Raw genomic sequence first — 18,340 nt, forward strand, 5'->3', positions numbered from 1 at the left:
CCATCTCCATGTTGGGTCTCTTGGGAAGATGGTTGTGTGATGGTGTGAAAATGAGGACAGGGTTGGGAATGAGACCTGGCCCAGGAGGGGCCTCTTGATGTGAGTTCTGGCCCTGGCCCTGGCCCTGGTGGGCTGGGGGGGAATGTGTCTGAAAGATCACTCAGGCTGTGGCATTTAATACCTTGCACTAGGGAACATTTTAAAAGTTAATCTTTTCCTAAAAGAAAATAGCTTCATTTTTTTTGAGGACATGGGGCATTAGAGAGGAGAAGGGAGTTGAGGGAAATTGGAAGGGGAGGTGAATCATGAGAGACTATGGACTCTGAAAAACAATCTGAGGGGTCTGAAGGGGCGGGGGTGGGAGGTTGGGGGAACCAGGGGGGTGGGTATTAGAGAGGGCACAGATTGCATGGAGCACTGGGTGTGGTGCAAAAATAATGAATACTGTTACGCTGAAGATAAATTTAATTTAAAAAAAAGTATTTTATACCAAAGAGTTTTTGAAATACTTATTTTCTAATGAGCATACAAGGTGAAAATTCAATAAAAATATGTCAATATTTTACTCAAAAAAAAGTTAACAATACATGATCAGGTAGGAAATTTAAGCAGAATTAAAATGAAAAGTGGAAATGCTACTACACAGAGTCAATAACAATTAACATTTATACAAAGTCTTTACACATCATTTTCTGCAAATTTTATAGTATTTATATAAATGGAATCATACTGTAGATGCTATTTCTAATATGCTTTTTCAATATTGTGGCCATCCTCTTAGGTTTTTAGGGGATCCCTTGAAGCAGAAAGGTTACGTATTTTGTTTCCATTTTATAGATGTCAAGATGTGATACAGAGAATTGTTACCTAAGGTCACCCAACTGATAAGAAAGCTAAGTTTAAATTCTCTCAGATGAATTTAAAGAACTCTTATTTGATGTGGCAAAGAAAAATTTTAATCTCTATACAGTGAAATTTCCCCTCTACTAGAATTTTGGGGTGGGACATAAATTCATCAGTATTTGCAGATATTGTGAGTTGGCTGCCTTCTTGCTTTACTGGATATTAGAGCCAAGACTAGGGGGTGGGGGGGTCCCCTGGGGTAGGATTTTTTTCCCCATTGTCCACTGTCCATACTTATGGAGTTCTCCCCAGTGATACTTTGACTTGGATCTATTTTATTAATTAATTTATTTTTTTGTTTATTTTTGAGAGAGAGAGAACTGGGGGAGGGGCAGAGGGAGAGGGAGAGAGAGAATCTTAAGTAGACTCCACGCCCTGTGCAGAGCCTGACTTGGGGCTTGATCTCATTACCCTGAGATCATGTCCTGAGCTAAAACCAAGAGTCAGATGCTTAATGGGCTGAGCCAGCCAGCCACTGCTTGGATTTGTTTTTTAAAGATAATAATAGCTAATGTTTATTTGGCACTTACTATATGTCAAGCACAGATCTCAGCTGAACTGCTTTTTGGAGCAGATACTGTACAATTCACCGTGTTAAGGCTTCCCAGTCAGTGGTTTCTCAGTCCAGTAAGAGTTGTGGAGCCATCCCCACACTCGCTGTAGAACATCTTCTTCACCCCAAGAAGGAACCCCATACTCATGAGCAGCCACTCCCCACTTCTTCCTCCATCCCTTCCTCTTTGGAATCACTAAGCTCTTTTCTCTCTCTCTCTTCTTTTTTTAAGATTTTATTTATTTATTGACAGACAGAGATCACAAGTAGGCAGAGAGGCAGAGAGAGAGAGAGGGGTGGGGAAGCAGGCTCCCCGCTGAGCAGAGAGCCCGATGCGGGGCTTGATGCAGGACCCTGAGATCATGACCTGAGCTGAAGGCAGAGGCCTAATCCACTGAACCACCCAGGCGCCCTGCTCTTTTCTCTCTTGATGAGTTTTGCCTGTTCTGGAAATTTCATCTAAAGGGACTCAGGCAATATGTAGTCTTTTGTGTGTGTAATGTTTTCGAGGTCCGTCCACGTTGTAGTGTGTGTCAGTATTTCGTTGCTCTGTGTGGCCGAGTGACCTTCTGTTATATGGCTCTGTCACATTTTGTTGATTGTTTGTCAGCTGATGGACGTTAGGCTGTTGCCAACTCTGCCTCTCTGAGCAGATGTGTCCAGGGTTTGGAGCAGATGTACATTTTCGATTTGCTTGGGTCTATGCCTAGGAGGGGAATTTCAGGGTCGTATGGTAAGTCCATGTTGAATCTTTTGGAGAAACAGTCAGAAAGTTTTCCGGACCGGCTGCACCATTTTGCCTTCCCGCCCAAGGGGTACGAAGGGTTCTGTTTTTCCACGTCCTTGCCAGCACTTGGTGTTACTGACTTTTTGATACTGGATTTTTAAACACTTGTTTAAGTATCACTGTGGTGACTCACAGTGTTGCTCAAATCAGGAAGGGAGTATCTGTTTTGAACTGTGAGTTTGGTGTTTTACTTTTGTGCAGAGGCAACCCCTCCTGCCTTGAGGACCCGTTTTCAAGGTTGGCTGTAAAGTGGGGCATGAGCTGTGACCCATGCGGGGCCTGGTGGGGTCTCATCCACATCCATGTCCGGAGCCCCAGTTGGCTTCGCAGCGTTTCCCTTTGTAAACCCGTGTGTTCGTTCACCGTCCCTGCCTCTTTTTCTTCTCTCTCCCTCCTCTGCCAGGGACCTGGAAGCCAGAGCACAGAATGAGTTCTTCCGGGCGTTCTTCAGGCTGCCGAGGCAGGAGAGGCTGCACGCTGTTGTGGACTGCTCTCTGTGGACACCGTTCAGCCGCTGTCATACCGTGGGGCGGATGTTTGCCTCCGACCGTTACGTCTGCTTCGCCAGCAAGGAGGATGGCTGCTGCAATGTCATCCTCCCACTCAGAGAGGTAGGGGCAGCCCTGGCCGGCGCTTCCCGAGCCCGCCTTCTGTCCTTGAGCCTGTGGTGGCCATGAGACTGGCTGGGAAGGGCTGCTCACCCAGCAGGGTTTTGCCCACTGCAGATGGGCCTCTGGAGGGAAGCACGGCCTGCATTTGACCAGTCCCCATGTGGTTGTTGCTTTTTCTGTCATTCCTCCAACACCCTGAAATTTGCCTGGCAGTGATTGGCGAGAAGCACGTGCCCTCACCTCTGCATTAGTGTTGACGCTGTTCAGAGAAAGGCTCTGCCTCACAGTTAAAGCTTTTCTGTCAGCTCTTAGGTAGGATTCCACCCCTTGTACTCACAGAAAGGGGAAAGAGAAGAGGCAACTGACAAAAAACATCACCTTGAAAACGTCCGATTGCTTGGCTCTTATGCCCTCCTGGGACTTGAGTGAAACACTTAAAAATGTTTCGTTTAATATGGATCAGGTCCCTTTGTACTTTAACAGTCTGCAGTCTGTTCCTGGAAATTCAGGGCAGCCTGAGGCTACTTCCAGATCTGAAGAGCTCAGTCCTTTGGTTTCAGGGCACATCTGTGGTGAATGTACCCACCACTCTGTTTCCATCAGGACCTCCAAATTCTGAGCACAGTTGTTTGGGGAAACGCAGAATTTTTTATCCATGTGATCTCCTTCCATGTCATTTTGTAAATGTTTTCATTTTCCAAATGTTCTTACTTAGGAGTGAAGCAAGAAGTCCAAGAGTTGTCTTAAACATTTATTTGTCTTCTTGTTGTAGCTTATACATAGCATCACATTTACCACTTGACCCACTTTTAGGTGTTAGGGTTCAGTGGCATTAGGTACATTCACAGTATCATCCCACCATCACCAGAACTTCATCTTTGCCATCAGAAACTCTGTCCTCATTAGGCACTCACTCCACATCCTTCCTCTCCAGCCCTGGGCAACCACTGCTCTACTTTCTGTCTCTGACTGGTATTACTCGAGGTCCCTCATCTAAGTGGGATCCTATAACATTAGCCCATGTGTGGCTGGCTTATTTCACTGAGCATCATGTCCTCCGGATTCGCCCATGCTGTAGCATGTGTCAGAATTTCTCTCCTTTTTAAAGCTGTATAATATTCAGTGTGTTGATAGATCACATTTTTGTTTCTCCGTTCACCTGTTAACAGGTACTGGAGTTACACTCCCCTTTCAGCTGTCATGACTGTGCTGCCTTAGATAATTTTTACTTTCTGCATCTATTCCTGAGGGCAGTTGTTTGGTTTGGCTTTCTGTCTGGTGATACCTAAATAGGTAATCGAAATGCCTGCCCTCCTTTGTCTGTTGCCATACCTTTCATGGGTAACCTTTTGCAATAGGTGGTGAGCATTGAGAAGATGGAGGATACCAGTCTGCTCCCTAATCCCATTATCATCAGCATCCGGAGCAAGATGGCTTTCCAGTTCATCGAGCTGAAGGACAGAGAGAGCTTGGTGGAGGGCCTGCTGGTGAGGCTGAAGCAGGTGCACGCCAACCGCCCCGTGCATTACGACACCTCCCAAGATGAAGACATGGTATGAGGCTTAGAAACAGCGGGATCCTATCCAGGGAAGGTCTTTCTGACCATTTCTAGGGCAGTGGTTTCGGAAAGGAGTACACATGGCCACGATCTACTTGAGAACGTGAACGTTGTGTTAGGGCTGATTGGGCCTATGTATCAGACAGGGTATCACTTTTGGTACGTGCAGGGTCCTGAGTGGGTGCTGCACAGGTTAGAAGGTGCCCCATGCAGCAAGTGGTTCGAAGGACCAACAGGGTACCCTGTTCACAGGTTAGAGGGGTCTGCAGGGCACCCCTTTTGAGGTTAGGGGAGTTGATGGGCAACCCTCCCTATATTAGAGCAGTTCGTGGGGTATCCACACAAGTTAGAGGGATTTACAGGGCACCCCTCCCAGGTTAGAGTGTTTGATGGGTTATCGACCTGCAGGTTAGTGGGCACCCTCCTCACAGGTTGGAGGGGTCAGTGCTCCCCACCCCTGAGGCTGAGGGGGATGTTATTTGGGGGCAGGTGGAACTTGTTAAAAGAGAAGTTACATTGTCCTTAAGGCCAGACAGCTGGAAAACAGACGTGGATCCACTGGGACCTCCTCTCCTGCTGTTTCACACCCGTCCCTCTCTTTCTTCACCTCTTCTTACCCACACAGTGACAGGGAGGAAAGGAGATATTCCCTCAGTACCCAAGAGCTGTTTTCTGCAGGTGGTCATTCTCCGTTCTGGAAGCATACAAGAAATGGTGCTTGTCTGCCCCCTCTTGGCCCCATGCTGTGTATGCTGTGAGCAGCCTTCCCAGGAAAGCTTAGTGTGGACCATATTCTATCCTGAGGATCAACTCTGTTGGGCTAATGTTAGTCTCTTTCCCTTGAGACCTGCATAGGCATGTTTAAGTATGTTACCTTTGGGGTGCCTGGGTGGCTCAGTCAGTTAAGTGCTGGACTCTTGATCTCAGCTCAGGTCACAATCTCAGGGTCCGGGGATCGAGCCCCTTGTCTGGCTCCACACTCAGTGGGGAGTCTGCTCTAGATTCTCTCTCCCTCTTCCCCTCCCCTGCTGGCTCACATGCACTGTCTCTCTCTCAAATAATTAATTAATTAAAAAAATATGTTACCTTCATGCCTCCAAAGGCAAAACAAAGACTCTTCCATAAGTACAGTAATGACTTTCTTCTAGCTCCCTCCTTTTTTTTTTTCTTCTTTCCAGCAGACTTCACCTGTATTTCATTCAACAAGCATGTGCAGTGACCACAAGTTTGGGGATCTTGAAATGGTGTCCTCTCAAAATAGCGAGGAAAGTGACAAAGAGAAGAGCCCACGGCTCCACCCCGAGGCCCTGATCTCTGTCTTCCAGCAGGCGGGCAGCCAGAGCCCAGACTCAAGAATGGTGGGTGACCTGGCTCTGCCTTTGCAGGGCCCGGGGGAGCTGGCACGAGTGGGGGTTCCCAGGTGTCCGACCTGATGAGGGCTGTGCACCTGCCAACCCCAGCCCTGCAGGCCTTGAGGGAGCAGGTGTGGTGCCGGTTGCTGGATGCCCCAGTAGCTGGCACCCCTCCCTCCCTCCCAGACAAGTGGAAGGGCTCAGCCTGTGCCAGTTGCCTGGGCACATCCGGTTGCATGGAGGATGTGGTCGGAGGTTGTGGTCAGAGGACCAAGGGCGATGGCTTTCCCTACCTGTCCCTTAAGTGGCTCTTTGAACAGCTCTTGGCCATTTGACCTGGAGAGCCATCAGTGCTGTCCTTTGTGGGATCTTGCAGGTGCAGAACAGGCATTTTTCCTCTTACCCAGGGGTGTCTGTATGGGCTTCTTTTACAGTATCGCTTGGTTCTCTCCTGGAACAAAAGGTCTCCTATGCTGTAGTTATGCTGTAGTTCTACTGGACAAAAGATATTTCTGTTACATCTCCTTATCCTTGTCCTCTTTGTAGGGAGAACCCGAGGGAAATGTCATGCCCAGTGGGGTAAAGAGGCTAGAAATTGTACCGTGAAAAGACATCGTGGCCGGAGGGAGGCTGCATTGGGACCACATGTGCTGGGGGTGTCTGTGGACATTAGTACCCCAAACTGTGTCTTGTTGCCCAGTGGGCTACTATATAATTGTTAGCTTTATTCATTCAAACCAGAACCTTCTGATATGCTTTACACAGAGCAGCTCAATGAACTCCTGACTAAAGCTGTAAGAATATTGAATATATATGGAAGCTTCTCCCCTTACTAGAGAATGCAGACAATGAAAAGCATATTAAACAAGTTGCTTAAAAGGTACTAATGACTCCTGTCATCTAGGGATAATAATTTTAAAGGATTTTTAGTTGCCTCGAGTAATGGTATCTATCTTGTGTCTGATAATGAGAACAGTGGGATTTTTTTCAGATTTCAGTTTTTCCTCTGGCTGCCCTGGAGATCAGGGCAAGTTATGATCCCCCCACCCCGCACTTCCCCCTTGCTTTATTTAGTTCACCCTCTGAGCTGACCCATGTTTCAACAGCTGGCTTGGTGTCAACATCCTGAGAAGCTTCCCCTAATGTCCCCGACTCCCACCCTGCCCTCCCAGCTGCTCTAGACTTGAGTACTTGGACAAACCTACTCTTACTATCCACTTTGCCAAGGAAATGGCATTTTATTTGTGTAAGCGCTCCTGCTGGGCTCTGAGCTCCAGAAGGCCTGGTTCTCTGCATTAGTCATCTTTACATCCTCTGTGCCTGCAAGTGTTTCAAAACATTTGCTAAACCAGTTGCCTGTCACTCTTGGTCCCTCTGGTAACAGTGGCAGCCTCCCTCTGTGGTGGGTTGTGGATGGTCTGTGCTGGAAGGCTCAGAGGGACTTCTTTGTACATTAACAGCATTTCCATCTCCAGTCCAGGGAGCAGATAAAAATAAGCCTGTGGAACGACCACTTCGTGGAATACGGTAGAACCGTGTGTATGTTCCGCACAGAGAAGATCCGGAAGCTTGTAGCTATGGGGATCCCTGAGTCATTACGTGGCAAACTCTGGCTGCTTTTCTCAGGTAAGTGTTTCTGGTATGTTGAGGCTAACTGATATTTCTGGAGCAGAGGCCCAGATCTGAACAGCATAGCCTGTATGTGCAGACAGGAGCTCTGTCTCTGGATTTTTCCTACCACGTTCCCAGCCAAGAACTTCGGCACCCTTACTGTGTTAGCCTGAGACCTCTGGGCTGCAGTGTCTTCCTTGGCCAATGTGAGGTCTAGCTGAAGGGATTGCCTCTCCTTTAAAAATAACTTTTGAGTCTGTAGATTGTCTTGAGAACTGTAAAGGACCTCCTAGAAGCGAAGTGTCTTTCTAGGACATATGTTCTGAACTAGACTAAACAAACAGGGTGCCTGGGTGGCTCAGTGGGTTAAAGCTTCTGCCTTCAGCTCAGGTCATAATCTCAGAGTCCTGGGATCAAGCCTCATATTGGCTTCTCTACTCAGCAGTGGGCCTGCTTCCCCCTCTATCTGTGCCAGCCTCTCTGCTTACTTGTGATTTCTCTATCAAAGAAATAAATAATTATTAGACTAAACAAACCAACCCTCTGTACATTGTTCACTTGCAGTGACATTGAAACACATCTCCCAGCATACTTTGTCAGTCCCTCCTCCATAGAAGACACACGGCATCCCCAGGAGACACCATTGTGGAGATTTTGGCCCTACTTTCTCCTCCTAGGAATTGCCTGGGCCATGCCACGATGACCTTGTCTGGCCTCAGGCCCTCAGACTCTCCCTCTGCTGCTGTTGGGTGATGTCTGGGAATCCCTCCTCAGGACCCTCACCAGCCAGTGGGCAGAGATGGGGACTGATTTCTCTCGAGACGTGCTGAGCAATGTCTCTGCATTGCGGGTGGCCGTTTTGTCTGGCTCAGTAGGAGAGGTGGGGCCTTGTAGGCAGGAAGGGAAGGCCCCTGTTGTCCAGTGGTGTGGCAGGAAGGTAATGCCCCTATTGTCAGGGTGCAGTCGGAGGCCCCGGGAGGAGGTCTGCTCTTCCTCAGTGACACTGCTGTCCTCAGATCAGCACGAGCCTCCTGGAGGCCAGGCCTGGGTACCTGTCTTCTCCCTGCACCTTCTTCTTCTTCTTCTTCTTTTTTTTTTTTTTTTTTTTTTTTTTTGATTTTTCAAATTTTTAAAAAAAGTTTTTATTTATCTATTTGAGAGAGAAAGAGAGAACAAGCAAGGGGAAGGAGAGGGACAAGCAGACTCCACATTGAATGCAGAGCCCAATGTGGGGCTTGATCCCAAGACCTTGAGATCATGCCGTGAGCTGAAATGAAGAGTCAGATGCTTAACCGACTGAGCCACCCAAGTGCCCCCTCCCTGCACCTTCTTACGTTCCTCCCTCCTGTGGCTTCATCCCGGATCTTCATCCCACTCATCTCCCTTCCCTCTTCTCAGTCTCTCCCCTGAAGAGCAAAGCCCATCCCCTCTCTGGCCCAGGGTGCTTTTTTTTTTTGCTTTCCAGCACAATTGCTGGCATGTGCTTACTTGGGATTCATTGATAGGTCTATCACTGCTCACCTTGTTTCCCCTGCGGAGTCCATTTGGCTGGTTTCTTCATCAAGACAGGCCTTTTTGAAATTAAAAATGTCTTCTTTATTTTTATATTGAATGAAAACAATTTCAGAGTTGAAAGGAAAATAGGAATGAAAGAAAATCACACGATTCAGCTTAACCACCTACAGGTGATACCTGTTGATGCCACGGGCATAAAGCCTGCCTCTTTAATGAACATACACACACATTGCAATAAAAAAAAACAAACCTAGCTCCTCAAGAGCTGTCTTTCCTTCCAAGTGGTAGTGTTGATGGAAAGACTGCTGTGGCATTTAGGCTGTCATGGGTTGAGTGGCAGCTGTTAGTGTTAAGTGTTGAGTACAGGGAAATGTTGTAGTGAGTGTTTGTGGGGTGTGATGGGGAATCACGGTCGCAGAAGGTTGAGTCGGGGAGGGCAGTATACTAAACCCCATCAGAATTTAAAAACCTAAACTGGCGATTAATGGTGGAAGTGGGCCCCTTCTGCTTGTCCTGTTCTCCTGGGACCTCCCTGCATGGGGCCAGCCTCTGTCCTGGAACCCCGCCTGCTACCCGCGCCCCTGCAGGACCACTGGCCAGGACCACAGGTGCTTGGGTGCTGGCTGATGAGGGAATGGGAGCCTCATGCACTGTGGACGCCTCACCCCTGAAGTCCTCTCCCTGTCAGAGGCCTGGGAGGATCTTGGTGGTAGGTGGACTGGGCGGGGTCGCCCTGCCTGTCATGAGCTCAGCCTCTGAATTTTTTTTTAAATTAACATATAATGTATTATTTGTTTCAGGGGTACAGGTCTGTGAATCATCAGGTTTACACAATTCCCAACACTCACCATAGCACATACTCTCCCTAATGTCTGTCACCTAGCCACCCTATCCTTCCCACCCCACCCCCCAGCAACCCTCAGTTTGTTTCCTGAGATTAAGAGTCTTTTATGGTTGTCTCCCTCCCCAGTCCCATCTTGTTTCATTTTTTCCCTTCCTACCCCCTCCACCACCCCCCACCCTGCCTCTCAAATTCCTCATATCAGAGAGATCATATGGTAATTGTTTCTGATTGACTTATTTTGCTTAGCATAATACCCTCTAGTTAACATCCACGTTGTTGCAAAGCCCCTGAATTTCTTGTTGCAGCTTGTTGGCTCCTTGAAAATTGATTACTAAACAGAAGTGCACCTTCTTGTGTGTTTCACACATACGTGCTCAGTAATTTCATGTTGAGTTAATGTATGAAAATTGTGTGTATGTCTGTATGTATAGATACACACATCTACCCAATCTTCCTATTACTAGAGAATACAACTTGGGAAAAGCGTATTAATACAGCTGTTTCTGGTATGAGCTGTTTCCCTCCCTATAAGGTTATTCTTAGAAAAGCCATATTGTTTCATTTTTTTTCTTTTTTTTCTCGTTTTTGGCAGAATGAAAGTCCTTTTGGTTTGTGTGTGGTCTCAAGATATTTTCTGTCCTTCAAGTAATGAGACCCTATTGAGGTCTTCCAGCAGGACAAGCCCCCTCCCCAGCTTGACTCTGTCCTGGTAACCTGCCCCCTTGAAAAAATCCTTTTAAATCATCAGATGCTGTAACCGATCTCGCCTCGCATCCGGGTTACTATGGTAATCTGGTGGAGGAGTCCATGGGAAAATGTTGCCTGGTGACTGAGGAGATAGAGCGGGACCTGCACCGTTCCTTACCAGAGCATCCCGCCTTCCAGAATGAAACCGGAATTGCTGCTTTGAGGAGAGTCTTGACAGCCTATGCCCACCGGAACCCCAAAATTGGGTACTGCCAGGTAGGGTGTGCAGTGGAGGAGCAGAAATCTTTGAGTCCGTGTCTTGTGTTGATTACCCAGGCTTCGGGTTCTGTTGTTCTTGGCTGTCTGGTACCCAGGACGGTCCTGTGTAGGCTCTGTGCTTTTGCTTTCCTTAAAGAATGTATCAAGTAAGGCCTCAGGCATCATCTCCTTATAGTCAAACAGGTTGATGACTTAAGATTAGAAACTTTACCTGGTGCCTGAAAAGAGCAGTGCACATGATGAGTTGTCCAGGGCAGGACAGTTTGTCTTCACCGCCTCTCCAGGCCTCCACTGTAGGACGGCAGTGATAACGCTTCTCTGGAGCTTTATCTTTCTAGACCTCTGCAGAAGTTACAGGGATTATTTTTAAAATCTCCATGCTATTGGGGGAGCAAAAAATGTTTGTGGCCGATCCCTTTCCTTCAGGAAGCACAAGTGGAAATAAGCCGCCCTCTAAGTAGTTGTTGAGTTTACTTGGAAAGTGTATTCAGGGATGTGGTAAACAAGCACAAAATAGAACCTGGTAAAATAAAACACCCCTGCCCCCACCCCAGCACTAGATGGGGTTAGAGAAGTTTCTGATAGCTGAAAATAGAAGAGTTTAAACTTTGCTTTCCCATGAAAAGCAAAATCAACCCATGAATGTTTTGTGTGTGTGTGTGTGTGTGTGTGTGTATGTGAACATACACACAGAATAGCTGGATTTGACTTGAGCCTGAAGCCCGCACCACAGCTGGCCCCAGCATTCCTAGATGGGGACAGTGACAGAAGGGTGGCTGGTCATTCAGCCTAGGGTGTCTTGTGGGGACCGTATTGATAAACTCAGTCATTCCACTTTACAAGTGTCAGTGTGGTTGGGCTAGATGGAGCGTCTCATCGGCAGCCTTGACTTCTGTGGACCCTTTGGGCTTGTGTGGTTTTTCATGTCTTCTGTGGCACAACGTGGTGTGATGCTAACCACCCCCTCCTCTGTGAACCTGTGCAGTCCATGAACATCCTGACCTCCGTTTTGCTGCTCTATGCCAAGGAGGAGGAGGCCTTCTGGTTGCTCGTTGCCGTGTGTGAGCGGATGCTGCCCGACTACTTCAACCATCGGGTCATTGGTAACCTGTCTCCTTCCTCCTCCTCTTCCTCTTCTGTGCTTGGGGATCAGGGCCAGAACCGGGGCAAAGAGGTGTTGACACATCAGTCCTTGTCCAGAAATCCCCAGTACAAACGCTGTTTGGCTCTTGAATGTGCAGAACCGACAGGTGTAATCTCTGTACCGTTCTGCCGAAAGGGTGGAGTAAGTTACCTGAAAAGAAAAATGTTGAGGTTCAAGAAACAACCTGAAAGGGAGGGTGGTTTGGCCCACCCTACCCAAGGAGCTCACACAGACAGATGTCCCCTTTCCCTTGTGGAGACTCTTGAGGCTGGACCTGAAGGGCAGCCTGGGACGCCCCTCTCCCTCGACTTGTATACAGTAAGTGAGAAGGCTCCTTGTTGGCCCCCTGCTCTGGGCTGACCTGCGACCCCACCTGCTGTCTTCCTTTTCTGTGGCCCATTGGAATCTGCATTTCCCCTGTGGTCTAGCACCTCCTAGTGGACGAAGTGATAGAAACGTTGCTTCAGCTTGCTGATAACTCTCAGATACCCTTTCTAGAGATGCCCTGAAATTTGGGTAGCAGCAGTGGGAACAGAAACGAAAGAACCAGTTTGAGACAGAATTTGGTAAAAGACTGGAGGTGGGGGCAGGTCAGGAGGAAGATGCTCCCGAAGACTGGAGTCAAGAACTGAGGGAATGTGAGGACCCCCTGGGAGTAAGCGGGGGCTCTCTAGGAAGGACGTGCCACTTGGTACCTTTGGTGGCCTTTTGGGATGCCTTAGACTGTTTTCCCTGGCTCCCTCCAGGTGCCTGAGTGATGGGCTTCCTTCCCTTTCCACTTGATGCTGGGGGAGGCAGCTTAACCTTGTACACAATAGCACAGAGTCATCGGAGCCACGGGTAGGCAGGGTCACGGGTAGGCAGGCTGCCAAAGCCGCCATTGGTTGATGGTGCTGCTGGGGGGCAGTGCCTACTCCTCAGTGACCAGCAGAGCCTCCATGGTAATGGGTATCCCTATGTGAGCACCGCCGCAGTACAGCCTGGAGCATTTCCATAACCCACCAAGTCCCCTTCTGCCCCTTCCCTGCCACAGGCAACTCTTGCTCCTGATGTCTGTCACCACGGGCTAGTTGGACCCGTTCTTGAACTCGATCTAAATGTAATCATGGAGAACGCACTCTTCTGGGTCTGTTTTCCTGCTCACAACACGAGGTTGCTGGAGCATTAGTACTCTGCTCCTTCTTCTGGCTGAGTCATACTTCACCGTACTCTCAGACCGTGATTCATTTATCTGGTCACCTGTTAGAGGTCTGAATTGTTGCCAGTGCTTTATTGTAAGTGAAGTTGAAATACACATTCAAGTGTAAGTCTCTCTGTGAATCAAGATTGCCCATTTTCTTGGTATTTACCTAGGAGTAGAATTGCTAGGTCATAGGTTAGAGGGATTTTTAGCTTTATAAGTAACTGTCAGTTTTTCAAAGTGATATATACTGTGACCGTAGAAACCCTATCAGCAGTGTGTGAGTTCTGGTTGCTCACATCCCTGTTAGCTTTCAGAATTGGCCTTTTAAGTTTGCTCTTCTAGCAGGGAAGAAGGAATCTATTATGCAGGTTTAACTTTGCATTTCTTTGATGAATGATACTGAACACAATTTTCTGTGCTTAGTGGCCATTTGTTTATTGTTTCTTTTGAAGTATCTGGTCCCATATTTTGCCTTTTTAAAGGAAAAATAGGTTTTTGACCACTAAGTTGCAAGAGTTGTTACTTTGAACACAAAACCCTTGTCAGGTATATGTATTACAAATATTTTCTCAGTGTGAAGTTTGCATTATGATTTTTATTAATGTTTTTTGAAGAATACCAGTCTTTGATTCTCTTGAAGTCCAATTTATAGTTTTCTTCTGTGGCTAGTGCTTTTTGTGTTCTAAGAAATGTTGCCTTTTCCCTGTATTTTTCTTAAGCTTTATATTATTAGCTTTTATATTGAGGTCTATGACACATTTCAAATATATTTTCTTGTATGATGTGAAGTAGGATTTGAGGTCCCCCCGCCTCTGCCCCCACACAGGTATGCACTTGATTGAGCATTATTTTTTGAAAATACTATCCTCTCCCCACTGAATTACTCTAGTTAGTGTCAAAAATCAGTTCAGTACGAGTCCTTTTCTGGGCTCAAATTCTGTTTCATTCTGCTTATCTCAGAGTAGTTTCAGTTTCAGGCTGACTTTAGGAAGTGTGCCTCCTTCCCCAACCAAGTCTCCATGACCTGCCTTTTCCAGGGGCCCAGGTGGACCAGTCGGTCTTTGAGGAGCTCATCAAGGAGCACCTCCCTGAGCTGGCGGAGCACATGAACGACCTCTCGGCCCTTGCCTCCATCTCTCTCTCCTGGTTCCTGACTCTGTTCCTCAGCATTATGCCTCTGGAGAGCGCAGTGAGCGTTGTGGACTGCTTCTTCTACGATGGGATCAAAGCCATTTTCCAGCTGGGGCTGGCAGTGCTGGAAGCCAATGCCCAGGGCCTGTGCAGCAGCAAGGACGATGGCCAGGCCCTCATGGTCCTCAGCAGGTGCGCTCACTGGGTGGGGGAGGGGGTGAAATAAGGAGGGCCATTGCGGGCTCTGCAAAATAGACCAGGTGGAGGCAGCAGGGGGTGCCCAGCAGGGCTGTCCCTGTGGAATATTTGCTTCCACTCTGCCACTTGTCACGCAGTAGTCCCCACCGCCCCCACCAGAGTCAGCCAGTCAGGTGGCACTGTTGCCTGCATGTGGTGAAGAGCGCCATTTTCCTGGCTCCTGTCTAGCAAGTAAGAGAGGGTACAGGAGGAGAGCAGGGACTCTCACTTGTCTCTGAGGAGATAGGCACTCACGGTGGCCTTGACTGGGGCAGGCAGGCGTTGGGAGATGATGGTCTTAGGCAGCCAGCTGGAGATTCCAGACCCTGGATGTGTAGGGGCTGGTGTGTTACAGTCCCTGAGACCAAGGACCGGAACTTGGGTGTCTTGGAGCTGAGGGGAGGTTCCCGTTCAGAACATGGAAGCTTACAATGGCACATATGCACGGAACTTTGTATGGACTTCAGCAGAGTCCCAGGTCCCTGCAAACCTACCCATGGGCCCAGATCAACAAGCCTGGCTATAGGCATGTCTCCTTTTCTCTAAGGGAGCACAGCAGTTGCTATCTCGCCCTCCTCCCAGAGTTTGGAGATGAATGAGCTGCGTCTGAAAGTGCTCTGACATGATGTCCCCCGGGTCCCCAGGAAGGTGCGTGGTGTGGTGCAAGGGGAGGGGAAACTGTACTTCAGTAGTGGGTTGTGTGCTCAGGTTTCTAGATCATGTTAAGAACGAGGACAGTCCTGGACCCCCCATCGGCAGCCACCATGCCTTTTTCGCCGACGACCAGGAGCCCTACCCTGGGACTGACATTGCTGACCTGATCCGGGACTCCTACGAGGTGACAGGGCCTGGCCCCACCCACATCCTCTGGGAAACCTGGTTAGGGGTGGATTTTGAGGGAGGTTCCCTGGCGGATACTGCTGTCCTCTTTGTACAAAAAGGGGTTCTGTAAGTGTGTAACTCCTGGTTTCTCTGCAGAAATTCGGAGACCAGTCTGTGGAGCAGATTGAGCACCTGCGATGTAAGCACAGGATCAGGGTTCTCCAGGGCCACGAAGACACCACAAAGCAGAATGTGGTGAGTCACGGGTTGTCAGAAGGACAGTTGGCCCTAACCCAGACTCTGTTGTGGTTGGTCCTAAGAATGCCCAAGCTTTTGGGGCACTTGGTTGGTATATGACTCGATCCTTGGGGTCCCAAATTTGAGCCCCATGTAGGGTGTAAAGATTTTTACACCTAACTTTACACCCCATGTTGGGTGTAAAGATTACCAAAAATAAATAAACTTAAAAAAAAAAAAAAAGAATACCACTCCCCCAATCCTGCATTGAATTAGGGTGACCTGGTGTAGAAACAGGGGTATTAGAGTCAGACAGACTGTGAGTAATTTAATCCCCATGAGCCTCAGTTTCCCTAGTTGTCAAACGATACTAAGAGGATACTAGAGGATATTAATACTCAGCATCCGGGACTAAATGAGGTACGAAATAGAAAAATGCCTCGCACAGAGGCCTGCAATGCTTGTTCTTCAGGAGGAACATCCTGGCCAAGCTGCGTCTTTGTTAGAGTTCGACTTCCCTTAGAACTCAGTGTAGAACTTACCCGTTTGTCCCGAGGCCCTGATGTGTGAATTGGAAAGGCTGAGGGTAAACACCCTGAGAAAGTTACCATGACGTGATCTTGGCATCAGAAAGGAACAGACTGCTCTGGTAGACAGGACACACCTGGTGTCCCCCACGAGCAGAAGAGACCCCTGTTCCCTCTGATCGTTCTGGGTGCAGGCAGAGAACTCACCCCACTGTTGTTGGTTGTTTCCTCAAGCTCCGAGTTGTTATCCCAGAAGTCTCCATTCTTCCTGAAGACCTGGAAGAACTCTACGACTTATTCAAGGTAGGAAACTCTGGGAAGATGAAGGAGTGACGGGTTGTCAGCTGGTCAGGGGTCGGCAGGGGGAGGGCTGCGGGAGTGGGTGAGTACGCGGCTGCTGGAGGGGTCTGCCGCGTCTGTGCAGTGGCAGCACAGGCTGGAGCTTACCCCGCCTGCCAGCTCCATCTTGGTCTCGCCTGCCTATGGCCTACACGGGAGCTGTGCTCTGCAGAGGGCCTCCTTCGATGCTGGTAACCTGTTCCATGCTGTTCTACGCAGAGTTCCCAGGCCTTGGTGGATGAACAGTGAACATTACTGACATTCCCACCTCCTATACTTTGTAGTGACTCATACCCCCCCATAATACATGTAAATAAATTTTTATATTTGGCTGCTACGGGTGCCACTTTATCTTCTATTTTCCCTTAATACTATTATTAACACTTATCCATGTTGCCATGTAGTCTTACTCATTTTAAAATTACCTTATAATCTATCATATTGGTAATACTAAATAAGCCATATTTCTAATATTTGGATATATAGGTGAACACTCAGGTCTTGCCCAATGAAGAAAATTTTCAGGTGCCCTGCTGAAAGTTTCCTTCCTTGAAATACTGGATAAAAATAGGGAAGGCAGGCAGGCACACTGCTCCACTCATGATAGCCTGGCAGTGAATGGGGAGACAGAAGAGTTGGAGAAAGCAAGTTCTGGGTCTGGCTTCCAGGGCTCTTCCAGGTGGGGACTCTGAGCTACTGTCACTTCTGAACCCAGAGTGTAAACTGATGGACAGAGTAAGAAGCAGCACTTCAGGGACTTCTAAGTGGAGCACTGGAGGTTGTCTGAACTGTGCGTGCATCTGTCACGGCCCATTTCCCCGCAGTCACTGAAATGGCCTTGGCTTAGTAGAGTCCAGGCACCCCTTGTTCCTGATAAGCAGGATGTGTGCTGACGACTGCTCAGGACTGTGTCTTCTGTAAACAGCCTCTGTCTTTCAGTTTCATAGTTTCCTCTGTTTCATGAAGAAAATATGAGAAGTCAAAGTGTCCCAAGTCCCCACCCCTCTTTCCTTGACTTTCAAGGAGGAAAAACAGGGCATGCTAGGAACATAAAGACAGGTAGACAAATGTGTTGTTCAGCATGAAAAGTATTTCATCTACTTAAGGCTAACTGCTCTCAGTTTGAGAGAATAAGAGCTTTCACAGATCCGAATTTATATAATTTAGACGATTGCTTTAAATTAATAAAAGTAAAATTCATTAAGTACTAACCATACTCATCTTTAATAAGAGTAAGGAAGATAGAGCCTACTGTTTTCCTATTTCTGTCTTTCCTATGAATGATATGTTAAGTGTTTATTGAAATTTTATTTGTTGTTAGCTTTACAACTCTTTCACTTATGTAGGACTAACTACAAAGAAAAACTTAGAAACTATCTAGATACAATATAATTTTTAAGATACACTTCCAAAGGAAATTCCAGTAAAACAGTTTCATAATCATGGTGTCTGATTCCATTATACATGCCAAGGTATATAATATATGTGTTATATACAATATATTGTATTATGTTATATATAGTATATTTGTGTTACATACAATATATTGTAAAACAGATTTGTGTAACTCACTCCAGTACTTTCTTTCCAGGCCCAGAGTCTGCATGTGTCCCATGTAAGAGCCCCATCAGACTATCCTCTCTCCATACTCCTGGTCAGCTCTGAATTTTCTTTGCTTTCATAGTCTGACTTCATGTATTTGTTTTTTAAAGATTTTATTTATTTCCTTGACAGAGATCACAAGTAGGCAGAGAGGCAAGCAGACAGAGAGAGAGGGGGGAGCAGGCTCCCTGCTGAGCAGAGAACCTGATGTGGGGCTTGATCCCATGACTCTGGAATCATGACCTGAGCTAAAGGCAGAAGCTTTAATCCACTGAGCCACCCAGGTGCCCCTCTAGTTGGGTTTTAAATATACTTCTGGTCTTGTCTTTTTTTTTTTTTTTTTTTTTAGATTTTATTTTTATTTATTTGAGAGACAGAGAGAGAGAAAGACAAGTGGGGGGAGCAGCAAAAGGGGAGG

The 18,340-nt window shown here is 47.5% G+C and overlaps 1 protein-coding gene across 13 annotated transcripts in view; it reads left to right on the forward strand.

Annotated features, from left to right (window-relative positions):
- Positions 1-18,340, forward strand: part of TBC1D8 (TBC1 domain family member 8) — a 103,767-nt gene that overhangs the window by 74,242 nt on the left and 11,185 nt on the right. For 5 of the 13 annotated variants that reach the window (XM_013056379.2, XM_045077690.1, XM_045077694.1 and 2 more), the window contains 11 exons: positions 2,647-2,854; positions 4,213-4,407; positions 5,591-5,770; positions 7,225-7,390; positions 10,483-10,697; positions 11,686-11,803; positions 14,065-14,350; positions 15,104-15,233; positions 15,374-15,472; positions 16,216-16,284; positions 17,912-17,935. In XM_013056379.2, coding sequence (XP_012911833.2) covers positions 2,647-2,854; positions 4,213-4,407; positions 5,591-5,770; positions 7,225-7,390; positions 10,483-10,697; positions 11,686-11,803; positions 14,065-14,350; positions 15,104-15,233; positions 15,374-15,472; positions 16,216-16,284; positions 17,912-17,935 — 1,690 coding nt within the window. The remainder of the gene's footprint in view (positions 1-2,646; positions 2,855-4,212; positions 4,408-5,590; positions 5,771-7,224; positions 7,391-10,482; positions 10,698-11,685; positions 11,804-14,064; positions 14,351-15,103; positions 15,234-15,373; positions 15,473-16,215; positions 16,285-17,911; positions 17,936-18,340) is intronic. The other 8 variants (XM_013056375.2, XM_004753043.3, XM_045077691.1 and 5 more) reach the window with 7 other exon arrangements.

This window comes from Mustela putorius, unplaced genomic scaffold (assembly GCF_011764305.1).
Source record: "Mustela putorius furo isolate JIRA1106 unplaced genomic scaffold, ASM1176430v1.1 tig00000224_pilon_pilon_pilon, whole genome shotgun sequence".
Lineage (NCBI taxonomy): Eukaryota > Metazoa > Chordata > Mammalia > Carnivora > Mustelidae > Mustela > Mustela putorius.